This window comes from Drosophila nasuta, chromosome 2L, assembly GCF_023558535.2.
Source record: "Drosophila nasuta strain 15112-1781.00 chromosome 2L, ASM2355853v1, whole genome shotgun sequence".
Classification (NCBI taxonomy): domain Eukaryota; kingdom Metazoa; phylum Arthropoda; class Insecta; order Diptera; family Drosophilidae; genus Drosophila; species Drosophila nasuta.
The window spans coordinates 16,463,812-16,480,022 of record NC_083455.1 but is presented as its reverse complement, the minus strand read 5'-3'; the positions used below and the strand labels follow the sequence as shown (position 1 = coordinate 16,480,022).

General features: G+C 39.8%; 2 protein-coding genes across 2 annotated transcripts in view; one reads left to right on the top strand and one right to left on the bottom strand.

Moving 5' to 3' along the window:
• Positions 1-432: 432 nt before the first annotated feature.
• The window catches only part of LOC132783661 (dynein axonemal heavy chain 7), a 28,766-nt gene continuing 12,987 nt past the window's right edge, over positions 433-16,211 (bottom strand). Inside the window, 7 exon segments of the mRNA XM_060788983.1 lie at positions 433-1,084; positions 1,251-1,402; positions 6,338-6,587; positions 7,023-8,399; positions 10,144-10,322; positions 10,381-10,796; positions 10,852-11,139. Of these exon segments, the coding sequence (XP_060644966.1) occupies positions 578-1,084; positions 1,251-1,402; positions 6,338-6,587; positions 7,023-8,399; positions 10,144-10,322; positions 10,381-10,796; positions 10,852-11,139 (3,169 nt within the window). The 3' untranslated portion in view covers positions 433-577.
• Positions 1,490-5,980, top strand: LOC132783662 (cilia- and flagella-associated protein 91-like). Its single transcript, XM_060788984.1, has 3 exons — positions 1,490-1,954; positions 2,025-2,262; positions 2,879-5,980. Exons 1-3 carry the CDS (start codon positions 1,630-1,632, stop codon positions 5,772-5,774), a joined length of 3,459 nt encoding a protein of 1,152 aa, XP_060644967.1. The 5' UTR covers positions 1,490-1,629; the 3' UTR covers positions 5,775-5,980.

Below are 16,211 nucleotides of genomic sequence, written 5' to 3'. Positions count from 1 at the left end.
TTCCAAGGTTGCTTTAAATTATACATTATTTTCTTTTTCAAGAAGTTCATTTTAATTTGGTTCTTTTCAGTGCAATTTATTTCTGGACTTTATTTACTTACCTTAGCTTTAAAGTCACTTAACATTTCAATCTAGTTATCAATAACTTATTCCGATAGTTATTAATACACTTTTTCACATACATAAATTAAAATATTAATTTTATATTCTAATTAACATTATTTATAAAATGTATTCTATTATTATTTTTCTGCACATGCGCTTCTGAATTTACATATTTGCAAAAGAGGATCTTTGCAATGCAATTTTATTATGTTTTTAATCTACATACTTCTAACTTTTGCTTTGACAATATTGCAGTTCTAAATTTCAACTACTAAATTTCACTCGTTACCCTTTTAAATAAAAAGACAATTGATTTAATAATCTTACTCACAACTGCAGCTGACAATTTATTTATACACACACACACATACTACTCTGTACACAATTGAGCTAATGAATGTTTTTTGTCTATAACATACTTACAGAAAATATATATTGCAGTCTTTACGCTTCGAGTGCTGTTCAACGCAATTTAGAAACTCAGCTGACAAAGCAACGCTGTGCCACGTATAATCCAATGGGCGATTGGAGTGTTTGGATTGCAGCTCAACAGCATGGCAACAACAAAATTCGTGCTGTGTCCTGTGGTGGATAAAACACCACGTCGCTCCGCCGTCTTGTACATGGGACACGTGTAACTGTGACGCTCTGGGAGATCGGTGCGTTTCAAGGGACGCAACCAGATAAGTGGCATCGTATCGAAGAGTTCACGTGGTCGTGACTCGGCGAGATATTTATTCTTCCGATCCCAGCAGGCGCCCTCCAAGAAGATGCCATAGACGAAGACACCATCGTCGGGTGCGGATAGTCCTTTGATTTGATGTTCCTCCAGCGAAAGCACTTCATAGTCAAAGGCCAACAGATCGATGGAGATGACATATTTGCGAGCATAATTCTGTTGGGCGCCCGTCAAGAATGCCTGGGTAAAGAAGAAGCCCGACAGCCAAAAGGTCGAGGGAGCGCCATGGTCATACCAATGCTGTGTATGTATGTGTGTGTGTGGGTGAAGAGGAAACAAAAAGAGGGTCAACATTTGTGCAAGTAGGGGCGCCGCTTCAACCCACAAACGATTGAGCAAACAAGCAAAGTTTTGGTTGCCAAGAGAAACGAACTCAACTCAACTCGATTCAACTTGGTCGACTCACCTGCAGGAATTCGAGGCGACGCAAAAAGTCCGTGACATAGCTGCCTAGTGGCTTGAGGCTCGGATACGACTTGCTGGCCCACATCCCTGGAATTTTGGCAATCAGCACCGACTTGTACACGGCCTCAACAGCAGCGGACATTACGACGAGACCTGCAAAATGAAGAAATAATCAAACAAATAATCATCAAACAATCATACAAACAAATTAAAACTCAAGTAGGCCAAATCAAATTGAAAATTCAATTAGTACAAAGGACAATCATAAAGTGTACATCAATAATTGAACTCAAGTTACCGTTTCGGCATAAATAAATACTTGATAAATTACGTTTAATTAGCTGCAAATTAACAAAAAGAGAAGAACGAGAATTACGAGTATGCCAGCTCAAGAGGCGGGCGTAATGAATGTGCTCTTCGAAGCGCGTCGTATGCGCAACAGCAGCTCGACATCGCGGCACAGCGGCTCCTCGCCCCGCGTTGCACCCCTCGAGGTGAAGCGGGTCAAGTCGAAGGAATCTGTGCAGTTGCTGGTGGAGCCGCCAAAGCATGCCAAACGTGTGACCTTTAGCAAACAGAAGCAGCAGCAGCAGCAGCAGCATCAACAGCAGCGACAACAAACCGTAGTTAAGGATACGGAAATGCAGACTGGTTTAACCTCATGTCTGATAACAAATCCCACGCTGGAGCCACGTGCGGCAGGCGGTGAGTTTAGTTGGTTCGTTTATATACCTCAAATCATTGCTTGATCTTTCTTTGATTGCCTTCTGCTTAGGTGCCAATAATCCGGCGGAGCGTAAAGTCGGTTGGTTGGCGCGGACGGACAGCGAGTGTCAATTCAAGGCACCGGGCATTGATTTCCTAACGGAACGCGACACAAATGTCATCACATTCGAGGTTAAGATGCGTGATTCACTGCAGAGCGTCAAGGACTACACGACCAAGTGCGATTACTTTCCTAAGTTTGTGGACAAGCGACCCTTCAAGGATCAGGCCACACAAACGCTTTACAGGTAATTCTCAAATTTCTTAACTGGTTTAACTGGTTTCTTTTTTTTAAATATGGTAAATCAACAAAATTTTCTAAAGTAGTACTCTAGCTTTGTATTGTACGGTTATATGTTTTTAAATTATTTATGAATTCGAGTTAACTTTTAACTTTTATATATTGTGTTGAATTATTATTAAAAATCATTAGAAATTTAATTTTATATTGAGATATTTGGAATTCTTACTTTTCTATTATTAGTTAGTACTTTTAATATTATAATATATATTTTTTTTTTTATTAATTCGTATACTGTATTATTTGATCTCAGATTTAATGTTTTTATTTAAATATTAAATTCATATTTTTAACTATTTTTTAATTTATTCAACTTTAGGTTGTTTCTATTTTATTTATTAATTGTAATTATTAAATTTAAATATTTTTGTTTAAATTTACTCCAATATGAAGTTTCGTATATTTTGTTTAATTTTTCACTTGTTTAATGTTAACTTTTATTATTTATACCTTACCTTATACCTTATTATTTTCAAACATAAATTTGAATAGTTTATTTTTATTTTTTTTTTTTTTAAATAGTCAGTCTTTAATTTAATTAAATTACTTTGTCATCGCTCTAGGGAATCTTCGGCACAAACTCTCGCATACTTGCCAGACATTGTGGACAAGGAGCAATCTGAACACCTGGAGCTCTTTAATTTGGCCACGCTGCTGCCGGGTGACAAGCCCCCTGGACTCTACGAGGTGGAAATACTCGAAAGGGCACGCAAACGTTGGGCCTTCAATCAAGCGCTGAAGACGAACTTTATGCAGCAGTTGCACGAGGCACGCGAAAGTGCGATCAATAGCAAATATCGTCCCATACTCGAGGCCTTCGAGTGGGAGCAATGGATCGAGCGGGAGGAATACATACAAGAGTGTCAGATGATGCGCTTGGAGATTGTGATACGCATGTTCGACAAGCGAGAAAGGCAAATGCACACGGCTTCAAAGACACGCATAGAGGAAGCATGTGCCACCATTGAGAAGCGTCGCCAGCACGGTCTCAACAAGAACGAGATAAAATATCAGCGTGCGATGCGACGCCTGCAGATCGAGCACTCGGGCACCTCGCGTCGCTGGAAGAAACAGAGTCCGATGCAGGCGCTGGGATCGCCGTGCTCGGAGTTCTACGGTCCGCTCATACGTCATGGCGTCGATCCGGCACGTCGCAATTTTGTGGGCGACGGACGCAAGGCATTTGACATGCGTATCGATAGCCTGGAGAAGCGTGTCGACATGGACAAGCTGGAGTGTCCGTTCACCAAGCTCAAGGAATGGTCCAAGCCCAAGGAGTATGTGAAGGAGTACGAGCAGAACTTCTGTTCCGACAAGCATCTGCAAAAGCTCTACGAATCTCTGAAGACGCTGCGTTCGCAGGCGACGCGCCAGAAGACAGCACCAAAGTGCCTGAAGCGTCGCCCGAAGGTAGCTTCCGAGGTGGATGCGCGCATCAGCTACAACTACGAGGATGTGGATGCTACGGACTTTTTCAGGGATCGGGCACGACGCTCTGACGTCGCTGAATTGAAAGTGAGCGAGGAACTTTCACCCGAGCAAATACTGGCCATACGCAACTTCCTTGAGGATGAGGAGCGACGCAAACACAGTCCCGATATTGCGGAGCAAATGATGCGCGAACGTCGTACCGAGGATCTAGAGCAGCTGTTGCACATCTACGAGGGCGGCACCATTGGCTGGATTATGCAGTTTCTTTCGGAGGAAATGGAGCGACTCAAGGAGCAGCGTAAGCTGCATTTTTTCTCTATATTAGCGCAAAAGGAGCGTTGGCGTCGCGAAGCTGCCGAGGCTGGACTACGGCAGAAGGAGAATAATTTACGCATACTTTACGAGGACATCTTTCAGCAGAGCAATGTGGTTAACAACGAGGTGACCGAAGACTATATCAACACCATACTGACCACAGATATGGCGCATATTGCCGAGAACAACGCGGCTGAGTCTGTGATTGTTTTGGCCAAACAAATCGATGCGGATATTCAGCGGTGGCTGGACAACATTAAACTGGTGCAAACACCGCTGACCTACGAACCTTTGCGTGAACTATTGCGTGCCATGGTCTTTCCCGACCTCAACACTTTGGTGATCAAGTATGAGAAGACTCTGATAGCCAAGTACATCATAGACGATGTGCTCTTTGGGCGCATCTGGGAAGAGTTGGAAACTTATGACATTGCAACCGTGATTGGCAGTGATCTCATCGATCGCTTGATTGACAATGATTTGTATTTCTTTTCAACGGAGAGTGAAGGCGAAACACCGCGTCCACGCATAGCCAACATCGAAGTGGAGGCCATTCTGCGTAAGGTCATTAGACAGGCGGTGCCAGGAAGACGCTGGAAGACGGAAACGGAACGCGTAGCACACGAGAATTGCAACGATCTGTTTGATGGGATTTTCGATCGGATTCTGGAGGAAATGAATCGAGATATTGAACCCATGGAACCGGTGGAATTGCATCAGGCCTTCTCACGACAATTGATTAGCAAACGTGATAATATACGTGAATTGGAGGAGGAGAATTTACAGAAACGGAGATTGGATGAAACCGTTGCTGAAGGTGAAATCGAGAATATTATGCATTTGAAGACGCAAGTTTTGTCGCTGCTTAAGAAGATGAAGGGCGATAAGATCACAAAAGCTTTGGATACCGATGAGCATTATTTGGGTGATGCTAAAGTGAAGATCGAGGATGATCAAAGCGATGCATTGGTGCATTTGCACGTCTACAAGGAGAGGGAAAAAATATCCGAAGTTGAGGGTGATGTGCACAGCATAATCAGCATGTTGGATGTGACCAATGAGGAGCATTTTGCTACCGTCAAGCATCCGGGGCCGGAGTCGGACATTGCTGACGATACGAGCAGTTCCAGGATGACATACATAGGCGTGGAGTTTGGCACAAAGACCAAAAAACCGGAGGATCAATTGATACACGCGTTTCACGAGCTCATCGATGGCACCGTTCCCAGTGATGCGTACACGGAATACGAGGCCGATGACGAGAGCAGCTGGTGGCCTCGAGATGATTACGTTGGCGAGGGCAAAGAGGAGGAGCTGCTTATTAGTACAACCGATGCAAGCACTGTTTTGCGACAACAATCGTCATCGGAGGCATCATTAAAGGGGACATTAAAGCGACCAGCTGTATCGCGACCTCCATCGAGAGTTGGATCGTTAGCTGCATCAAAGCAAGCATCGCAGGCGGAATTGCCAAAGGCGCAAATCCCAAGGGCCACAAGTCTGCTGATCGACGAAGAAGAAGATGAACATCCTTTGGGAAATCTTTCCTCGAATAAAACATCAAATACGTTCTTCGATGCGAGGGACACAAAGAAATTTAGTGGCGTGTCCAGCCACTATGATCTAACGGCTCCCAACGATGAAGTATCGCAGTCAGGAAAAAGCGTAAAGTCTGTGAAAAGCGAAGACAAAAATTCCCAACATCGCGAATAGAAAGGAAAAATTGAGAATGCTGATTTTGGAGCCACTATAAATAGTGAAATGATGATGTTAAATATGATTATAAATTAAAAGTTACTTTAGTTATTGTGCAGATATTGGATAGATATATTTATGGTGGTTAACAAAAGGTTTGACCTATCACGAAAGAGTGTCTTTCCGTCTGTCCGTCCTTACAAATAGCTAGATTTTAGAGAACACTCTTCTGATATCTATTAGCGTTTTAAAAATTAGTCATATATAATATTATTGAATTAAAGTTTCTAGTTAGCATAATAAATAATTAGTTAGTATTGAAAACTTATTCGTCTAGTCGTCTGTCTGTCAATTTAAATACCTAGATCACAGTGACTACTATTAATAGTGTTAATTTGCTCAAAGCATTCTTGTGAACATTTCGGTATCTTAGATACATTTTAAAAAGTTTCTCACCTTAATGCGCATTTAAAATCGAAGAAAAATTTAAATAGAAATTAACAGTTTGGAGTTGAAACCCAAAAATGTAACTTACCTATTTTACATATACCATATTTTCCGACTCTTAATTCGTAACTTACCCTTGATACCCTTTCGCAACGTAATAAGGCTCGTTCTGATGGTATTCAGCAGCACATTGAAACGCACCATTTCCTGCACCAGCACCGTGTTCATGCTCTCGTTGTAGCGCGTTGGATAACGCAACAAGGCCGCCTCGCGATCAAACAATTTCGGCAACTTATCCAATATATCGGTGGCCACATTGGTGACAACCTCCTCAGGCGTCAATGCCTTGGAACCTTCGCTATCGTCCTTGCTGCCACTGGTGTCCTTCAGGGGTAGATCGTAGAGCGCAAGGAAGGGTGGACATGTGGGACAGGTGGGTAAGGATAGATTTTCGGGAAAACGTTGCGACAACACTTCAACATAAACCCTTTGGGTTTTCTCCAATTGCTAAAGCGCAAGCATGAAAAAAGCAAGAAACTTGAAAACAGCGCAAAGAGAAGAGCAAAGCAATGATGACAACTTACGCGTTTCTCATAGAGATCCTTTCATTTGGCGTACAAAAAAGGGCGAAGAACAGTGTTAATAGAGGGTATAAACTAGACTAGACTAACTAAGGTACTCGAAAGACTTACCCAGCGTTCCTTTTAAAGCAGCATTATAAGCGAAGCAAGAAAAATATGCAGTATTATAAGCAGTACAAATTACTACAGACTAGACTAAAGTAGGAACTTCATTATAAGAGAACTACCCTTTACTTACCTGTGTGAGCAGCGTGTGAGACAATAACATGTCCGTCTCCTGCTGATCCTTCATGATGTCCGCATTCGCATGGAAACCAAAAATAGATGGCGCCGAAATTTGCGGCAATTCCCGAGTGAAATTCAAATACAAATCAACATCTTTAAACACAGGCACATAATACAAGCCCGAATCATCCAAATAATACGGTTTCTCCAGATCAATCACAGCCGGACAATAGAAACGATCCAAGATGGTCTTGAGAGTACGTCGATCCCAATCATCAGTAACTCGGCCACCATAATTGCACTCGCCCGTCAGATAGCGCAAAGCATCATAGTTTACGGTCTCATACTGATTGAGGAACATTCGCAACTGCATTAGCGAAATACGCAGATCCGTCTCATTGAACTCGTAGGGAATATTCCAGCCAATGGGTCCAAAGTAGCGACGCTCTTGTATCACCGCATGGAAGAAGCATAGCGAATAGATCAACTGCTTGAAGATGCGTGGCTGAGTGCAACTCTCGTACCACTCGAGATCACTGATCGGATCACTAAGCATCGAACGTAGGATATTCGAACGCAATCCCTTGGGCGGTTCATTAGTCATTTTGATGCCATTCTGCAGCACCACAACGGGGAAATGTTCAGCCGGATACGAGGTTAGCCACAAACGGAAATCCGGATGCGTTGAGTCGGGCAACAGATTCTCGCAGACTTTCTCCAGCGAAGGCATAAAACTGGCAGCCAAATGGCAATTCTGCAGCACAACCCAATTGCCCAGCTTGACGCCCTCGTCGATCATCTTGATGGCAATCGGTCCCTGGCCTTGGCCCAGCGACAGCGAAAACAAACGATTCGTACCAAAGCCTTGATCCTCGGCGAACTTGAGTAATGTGGCAGTTGGATCCGAACCGGGTGTTAAAATAAATATCAAGGGTACACAACAATGCGAGTCGCCAAAGGAGGCACTCAAATCGAACTGTGGCGGATCCACAAACTTTTGACCCAGTTCGCTGGTGACAAAATTCAACACAGCTGGCACCAATTTATCAGGCCGGAAGCAGCGTAACAACAGCAGCTTCTGGAAGATAGTCAGTCGGCTGGCCCAGTCCTTGGGTATGGACGCATTATCCTGGGGTATTTTCGCATCGAAGAGCTGTTTCCAGCTGGCTGAATTGGCGGCCACATCTTCGCGCAATCCCTTAAAGCTGGCGAGATTGGAGAGCCGACAAATCTCATCCCAGTTTTGTACACCCAGCCAGGGAGCGGGATTCTTGTGGGGATTCTCGAGGCCAATGCCACCAGTCAGTAGAAACATCCATTCGGCGTTGTCAATCAGGTTGTCATGCTTCATCAGATTGATGTTCAATATGAGCGAGAACAAGAGCTTATCCTGTCATGGAGCAGAAATTTCATTAGTTGGCCTACCTTCTCATTCTCCTCCGTCACTCTCGACTACTCCCCCCACTACCCCCCTCTACAGCGGATTCACTCACGCATTAAATGGGTTATACATGGGTAAAAAGGTTGCCTCGCTCAACTCGGCTCTCGCCACTGAAATCAAAGCAATTTCCCCAAACGAAACAGGCAGAGCAACAACAACAGCACAAAAAAAAAATGAAATGCTGAAAAACCCCAAACAGCGAACACCATTTGCTTCCAGATAGCATTTCAACTTGGTCCCGTAGTCCTACTCCACCCTCATCTCTCCCGCTCCACTTGGGGCATTTTTCACAAGAAAATTAAAAGCCAAGGATCAAAGGCGAGCTTATGCGGAAGGCAAAGGGCACATCGCATAATTGACTGAAAACATCATGAAGCCAGCCAACAACTCTCACTCACTCTCTCTCTCTCTCTCTCTCTCTCTCTCTCTCTATCCCTCATGTCTCTCTATCTGTGTTTCATCTCGTTGTCTCTATTTTATATAATTTTTTTCCCTTACTTTTATGCACTACGAGAAGTGTACGAGATATGAACGTCATAATATTATTCCCACTGTGTATGAAAGTGGCACAGTGGACGCTTAAAATGATGAGTGTATAAGGGATAACCGACTTATTGGTGGCAGTGTTGCAAGAAGAATTCATTTACCCTGTTATGGGTGCAAAACTGATGGAAAAGTGGAGAAAAAAACGGGGCAAATATATTTTTTAATCAATAGGGAAAAGGTTGTATAATATGTTCATTTAAAGTAGAATATCGACAACTTAAATTTAATTTAATTTGTGAAATTGGCTTCAAGATTACCTGTTTCATAAATGAAACTTAACTTGAATGAAATTTATGTTTTAGTATATTAGATTAATAATAATCTAACAGGCATATGGATTTATTAATATTTATTTTCAAAAATGTTGAAAAACTCCTTGTTGTCCTTGAGCCCTGACTTAATTTCAGCTATTTTAAAATCTGAAGGCCCTAACGTAAAAATTAAATAATAATGATCCGTAAAATTTAATAGGGAAAGAACTTTACGTTTTTAATATATGTGAATACTGAACTATAAATTCTTTATACAAATTTCCTTTAAATTTTAAATCATTTTTAGATGAACTAAAGATTGCTTAAATGAACAAAATTATTATCTATCTCCAATCATCTTAGATCTATGCTTTCCCATCAATATTTGCAAAATGTTTGTCAAACTTATTATCTATCTCTAATAATCTTAGATCTAAACTTTACGACTAATATCTGCAGAATGTCTAACTTTAAGCAAAACAAAGTAATTTAAATTGACGCACCTGGGGAAAAAGAGCTCACACAGCAGACTGTCAATTGAAGTGACAGCAGCGTGCAAGGGAATAATGAAGGGGGAGGCTGAATGGTTACAGCCAGGCTTAGGAATTATTATAAGCCAGTCAAGCAGAACACGTTGGCCATCATCAGCCGTAGCAGCAGCAGCAGCAGCAGCAGTGGCCACAAAGAAAATAAAGCAGCAAGTAATACGCTTCGAATGGAACGCAATGGGATTATATTGCAATTACTGCTGGCAAAGGAGTCGAGACGAGTCGAGTCGAGAGTGGAATAGAGTCAAGTTGAGTAGAGTGAAGTAGAGAGTAAAGTTGAGTGGACCAAAGACTCGAGGTTCTGATGCGGATGTTTGATGATAATTGGCATTAAATTAAAGTACTTACACGCTCGAATAGACTGCGGCAAATGTTGACGTACAAACTGTATGTGAAATGATTCCTCAAGTCGGCCAAACGTGCCGTAATATCATCGACCTTTTCCGTGTTGTCAATTGAGCCCATGTAAAGGTTGACAAACCACACCAAACTGTACTGATACATGGGATCAATGTTGGCCAGCTCCACTGTGAAAAACCATAAATTTAATTTACTAAATTATATGTGATATAAACCTCTTTTTACCTATGGTAAAGAATAGAATTGTCGAATGCTCCGCAATGGGCACATAACTGAGACGAGCCAGATCGATTTGTTTCTCTGTAGCTTCCGTGATAATTTGCTTTTCGCTAATGTCATTCGCCAGAGCTTTGGCTGAGCTCAAGATCTGCACAGCCGTCTCATCCTCGAGTATATTCTCGGCCGATGACAGCACCTCCAATATCTGATCTTCAGTCTCCTTTAACATGCGTTTATTCTCAGCGCCCTGCACAATCAAATTATTCTTTTCGGCCTCCAAATCGGGACGTTCTCTGGCCACTGTTATGCCTAACAATTGATCCTGCAATCCTTGTGTAGTAATCATGAAATTCAACAGCGTCACCTTGACAGCCACCTCGGGTAAATAGTGAGGATTTCGAAGCTTTGTGGTCATGTAGAATCTGTGAAGATATATTCAATATAATGTATTTAACAAAAATGTTAAGTATACGCAACTTGAAACTGTGATTGTACTCAATCACTGAATCTCCCAGCTTAATGCACAATGTGCCGCCTTGTTTGAACAGTGTCTTTTGCAATATGGACTCCAGTATGGGATCCAATTCCTCGCCAATGTTCTCGAGCAGCACGGGCAAACCGAATTGTATGGCATTCTCGAGGACACGCGTGTAATCCGCTTGATTCAATCGAATCACACACAATTTGTTGTTCTTCTCGTAGTTCTTTATCCATTTATTGGCTTGTCCCTGCGGATCAATCATCAAAGGCCAGCGTCGTGCATTTCTGCAAAAGAGATTACGATGAAATACGAATGTCGATGAAATGGGGGAAATGTATTTTAAAATGAACACCCAGAGTTGTAATAAATACAAATTGAAGGCAGCACATTTCTCGCACAACTAAATACGCAAGAAATTGCTTTAAAAAATAACAAGAAAACTGAATTTGAATTTGGCAAATTCTTAGTATTCACACTTGTGGAGTATTTCGTAAGAATTTTACTTTTTGAGTGAATACCCTCTGGATAAATTGTATTTGCAACGGCAGTTTAACTGCAATATTAAAAAGGTACTCGAAGAACTTTTATATACTACAAACTCAATAATAAAAAAACATTATGATTTAACATTAACATTAAGCGAGCCTTTGTGTGTAGACTTGTTGAATAATGCTGAGATTCACAAGAACTTGAATACTCCGTGGAATAAATCATTTGTGATTTAAATTTAATAAAAATAATTGAGAGAAACATAATATACACTTGAGTATTTATGCTTTTCTAAGAAATTTTTAAGAATACGCTTTTGACATGGAGTACTTCAACAACATGAACAGAAGAGAGACTCGTTTTATTTCTTAAATATTTCCAAGATATGCAAAAATATAAACGTATACTTTTATATACCCTACGAATTCAGTTAAAAATTGTAGTACTGCAAAGGCTAAAATTGCACAGAAATTAAAGTAGCTAAACTGCATTTATTGATTTATGTAGAGCACTTTATTTAGACACGTTGAATGTCAAAAATAGACATAAGTAGAGGCCAAGTTGACCTTTATATTATTCGGAAAATATAAAAAAAGTGAGAAACTTAAAATAAAAAATGTTCAAGGAAATGTTTATGTACTACAAATTCATAAATTTAATTTTAAAAAGAATTGTTAATTGCTTTGAGCAGTTTACCAACTTTCTTATACCAAATAAGTCCAGAATACTCAAGAATTACATTTATTATATATTTTAATTCTTAAATTAGTATTTATGAAAGCGGCATACCTTTTTGTTTGCTTCAACTTAAAGGGCATAAAATTCCACAATTGTACATGAACAATATTGGCTCAACATATTTATGAGCGTAAATATTTCTATAGAAATCCAAATATGAAATTAATATAATGCACAGACGGAAGCAAGGAAAAATATAATAAATACATACGCGAGAGCATTACATATGTGTGTAAATACAGACATAACATAAATATAAATAAATATTTGTGTGTTCAATGTATTTTATTTGCGAATGTTTAAGGCCTTTTATGCATGCTCGCTATCAGATACAGATACACAGCGATATGCTGCTGATATTCAGATACAATAGAAAATCGCAAAAGGCAGCATCAACAACAAGAACAACGAGGAGAACAAGATGAACAAAACAAATGAGTATCTGAAACGCGACAAGCATCAGCATCAGAGCACATGACAAATTCACACCGAATACAAATTGTTCGTGCGAATGAATGAACATTTTTGTAAATTGAAAACTTGATGAATGAAAAATATTTGATGGAAAAACAAAAGAGCCAATTCCGAAAACGCAAAAAAAACAATAAAAAAATAGCTGGCCAAAAAAAAAAACTGTCAGCGAATAAATGCGCATACTACCAAAGTACTCCACATATAGCTATAGACATATTCATATTTGCACATATTCATATATATATCGGCATGCATATAGAGTGAAGTATGTGTGTATAACACTGGTCATACAATAGTTGAATGCAGATACGGAAAACGATTGCAATTGTTGAATGTGCCTCGACTCCGACTCCGATTCCGATTCCAACTACTGTAGGCAGTGTGAAAAGCTCGACCGGAGTTCAAAGCACCCACAAGGGATTGTCGGAGGGAATGATGTGATAGCAAAAAGCAAAGAAAAATAAAAAACATCGAATGAATGAAGAACAAAATACATAGTACAAAAGCAAAAAGGAACAAGAAAATTATTCACACAATGTAATTGCAGTAAAAGAATACAAATTGTACACAAATGAATCTCTTTTTACAAAAAAAGAAAAGAAAAAAAACACAAGTCTTCATTTTCATTCTGCTCGAAATTAAAACATAAATACGAAGACTTTAAACCAACTCCCTACAGAGAGAATCGAAATGAAAGCTTAAAGCTCAACACAATGCCAACAATGGCAAAATAAATAAAAATAAAAATGCTATTCCCCAAAGGCAATTCTCGTTTATTTTGGCCTTTTTCAAATTAACATTATTTAATCAAACATTTATGCAAAGAGACAGCGCACCCGAAACTGGCCAAAAGCGAATCCAGCACCTGCTACCCCACATTAGCAATTTACGTGTGTAGGCCATGTAAATGAAGATGAGAATGGAGATGGGAGTTGGAGTTGGAGTGGGAGTTGGAATGAGAGTTGGAGATGGAGATTCCCTGCTGCGGGTCCCCTCATTGCTGGTCCCTTTGTGCTCGCATCGAGAGATGGTCACCATGTGGTCGACGTGTCGCTCAAGTCCAACAGAAATGCGAGCATAGCCCACACAAATGGCAACCGCACAGCAAAAAGCAATACGAAAACAAAGCTAACGGAGGAGAGAGAGCTGACTGAGTGTGCTAGACGGACAAATACCCTATGAACAACATTCTTTACATTTATCCTCTATTACTCAAAATTGTGTAACCAAATTCCAGCTTTATTATATGACTTGTATAACTTAAATCAGAATCTTACTACTATATACTGAATAAAATTATAGCTAGCCTGAAGACATTAGGCCTGGCTCATCTCCTTGCAGTTAAGAATTGTATTCGTTATTATAATAAAATAATAATAACAATAAAATTTGAACTACAGTAGTAGATATGGAATATTCAAAACTCAACTAATGATATAAAGCTATATATTGTTGCTTTAACAAAATACAAGATATGGAATATTTACAATTTCAGTATCTTTTTGGATCATTTTCTTTGATGCATTTTAGGAAAAAATACCAATTGAAGTTTATACTAGAATATCTGAGAATATATTGCTAACGAAGCTAATCATTACAATCGCGATATTTACCAGCTGTGTTCCAATCTACATATATAATAATGTTCAACAATTTATTACGTATATTTCAATCTTTGTAAAGTTAATCCTTACTTCACAATAATACCTTGAATTATTACTATCACGTATGAACTTTATCTGCTTTCCTTACTTACCATTTATTCACTATACAATTATGTTAAATGAGCGGTATAATTTAACTACTTCTCCAGATGTGACTCACTTAGGGTTAAAGAAATGAATCTAATATTTAAAGAAAATGTATATTGCAAACATGTTGAAATACAGACTATTAACACTACTTAAGATTTAACTAATATACTACCTCAATTCTTGTAGCCCTTTGCAACTAATATGCTCTACCCTGCAAAAGAGTATTTCTTTAAGCAAACACAAGAAGATAACTAAGCAAGAATTCATCTGTCTTGTGTCGCAAGCTGCAATAGCTGTAGCAGTTCACTACAAGGTAGCAATACTAGAAAGCTGAGAGCAAGTTGATGGTCGTCGTAGTAAACTGTCGTCTGAGCAAATCCCAACATCATTCATTTGCCATGTCTATTCGATGTAAAAATTAAACGTAATGCGCCCGGAGCGCACATTAATCAATTGCTTATCCTTATAGTGTGTGTGAGTGTAAATGCCTACAACTGTGCAGTTGTGTGAGTGTGGTTGCCTCAGAGCTCGCACCTCAGGTATTTTCGGCATGCTCCAAATTACTTTGAACACTTTCCGAGTCAACAGCAGTAGCAGCATCAGCAGTAACAACAGCAGAATCGGCAGCAGCAGCAGCCAAAGAATTTCCTTTATTAAATCGACAAGAGACATGGTATGGCATGTGGCATCGCGACGTTGCCACCGTCACTGAGGCTGCCACTGCCGCCCTTAGTTGACGGTGGAAACTTAGCAGATGCGTAAAACTCTCATACACACGCATCAAACATGAAAATGCTACGCTCCTTCTCAGTACTTTGCTGGGTTTGAGCGGGGGGGTGAAGATGTATTTGTACCTTGAACTAAAGCAACCACCGGCGCATGCGGTGCTCCTGTGTCCCGGCCACATGCGGGCACACAGCAAAGATAGAAGGGAGAGAGAGATGTAGGGGGAAAGTACAACCCCCGCGCCTTACGTGCCACCTTTGGAAAACTTGAAGCTGACAGAGAAACGCAGCATCCGGTGCTGTTCTCACACTCGCCACGCTACTAAACAGCACACAGTGCGTATCTTTAATTTTCATAATATGCGTGAATTTCAACATTTTCGTGTTTTGTAATTACAAAACAACAAAAAGAAAGCAGACACGAGGGCAGCGATGTAGAATTAGAGGCAGAGGCAAACGTGCGCCTGACAAGCGCCTCCGCTATAATTACCGTGTCAGGTTGCCTAATTGATGTGGGCTCTATGCACGATTATAATCGGACGTGGATTTCAAATTCAATTGACTAAAATTGGGGAAAATGAGATTGGGGATCGGACACGAGCCACAGCTGTTGCTCCACTTAACTAAGAGCAACATTTGCCTGCAATTTGAAGGGTCAAAAAGCAGCAGCACGGTTCTTAAAGTACCCTTCACAAATTACAAATGAGATTTGCAACTTTCATCAAATTTTTGGGAATTAATTTTTTAAACAATATGTAATTTATCGATCTAACCATTTAAATTTATTAATATATTGTAATAAGCAAAAGCTTTTCAACAATTAAACTTAACACTTCCGGGAATATAATTTTAAATATTTTATTATTCAATTTTCAAAAAGTTTTCGACAAAAAAATAAAACAAATTCGAAAATTGTTCAATGATAGTATTTTATAAGGAAGTACTACAAAATTGCAATTAGAATTGCAAAATAATGTTATATTACTCAATAAAAAACAATAGAACATTTTGCTACTCGAATTTTAATGCAATTTTATAGTATTATAGGATAAATATGTACATAATAATGCATATTCATAACTGCTATTTGCATGTAATTTTAAATTATATACATATGTACTAGCAATTTCTCAGAAAACGAAATAATGAAGCCAAGTCTTTTAAAAACAAGTGCAA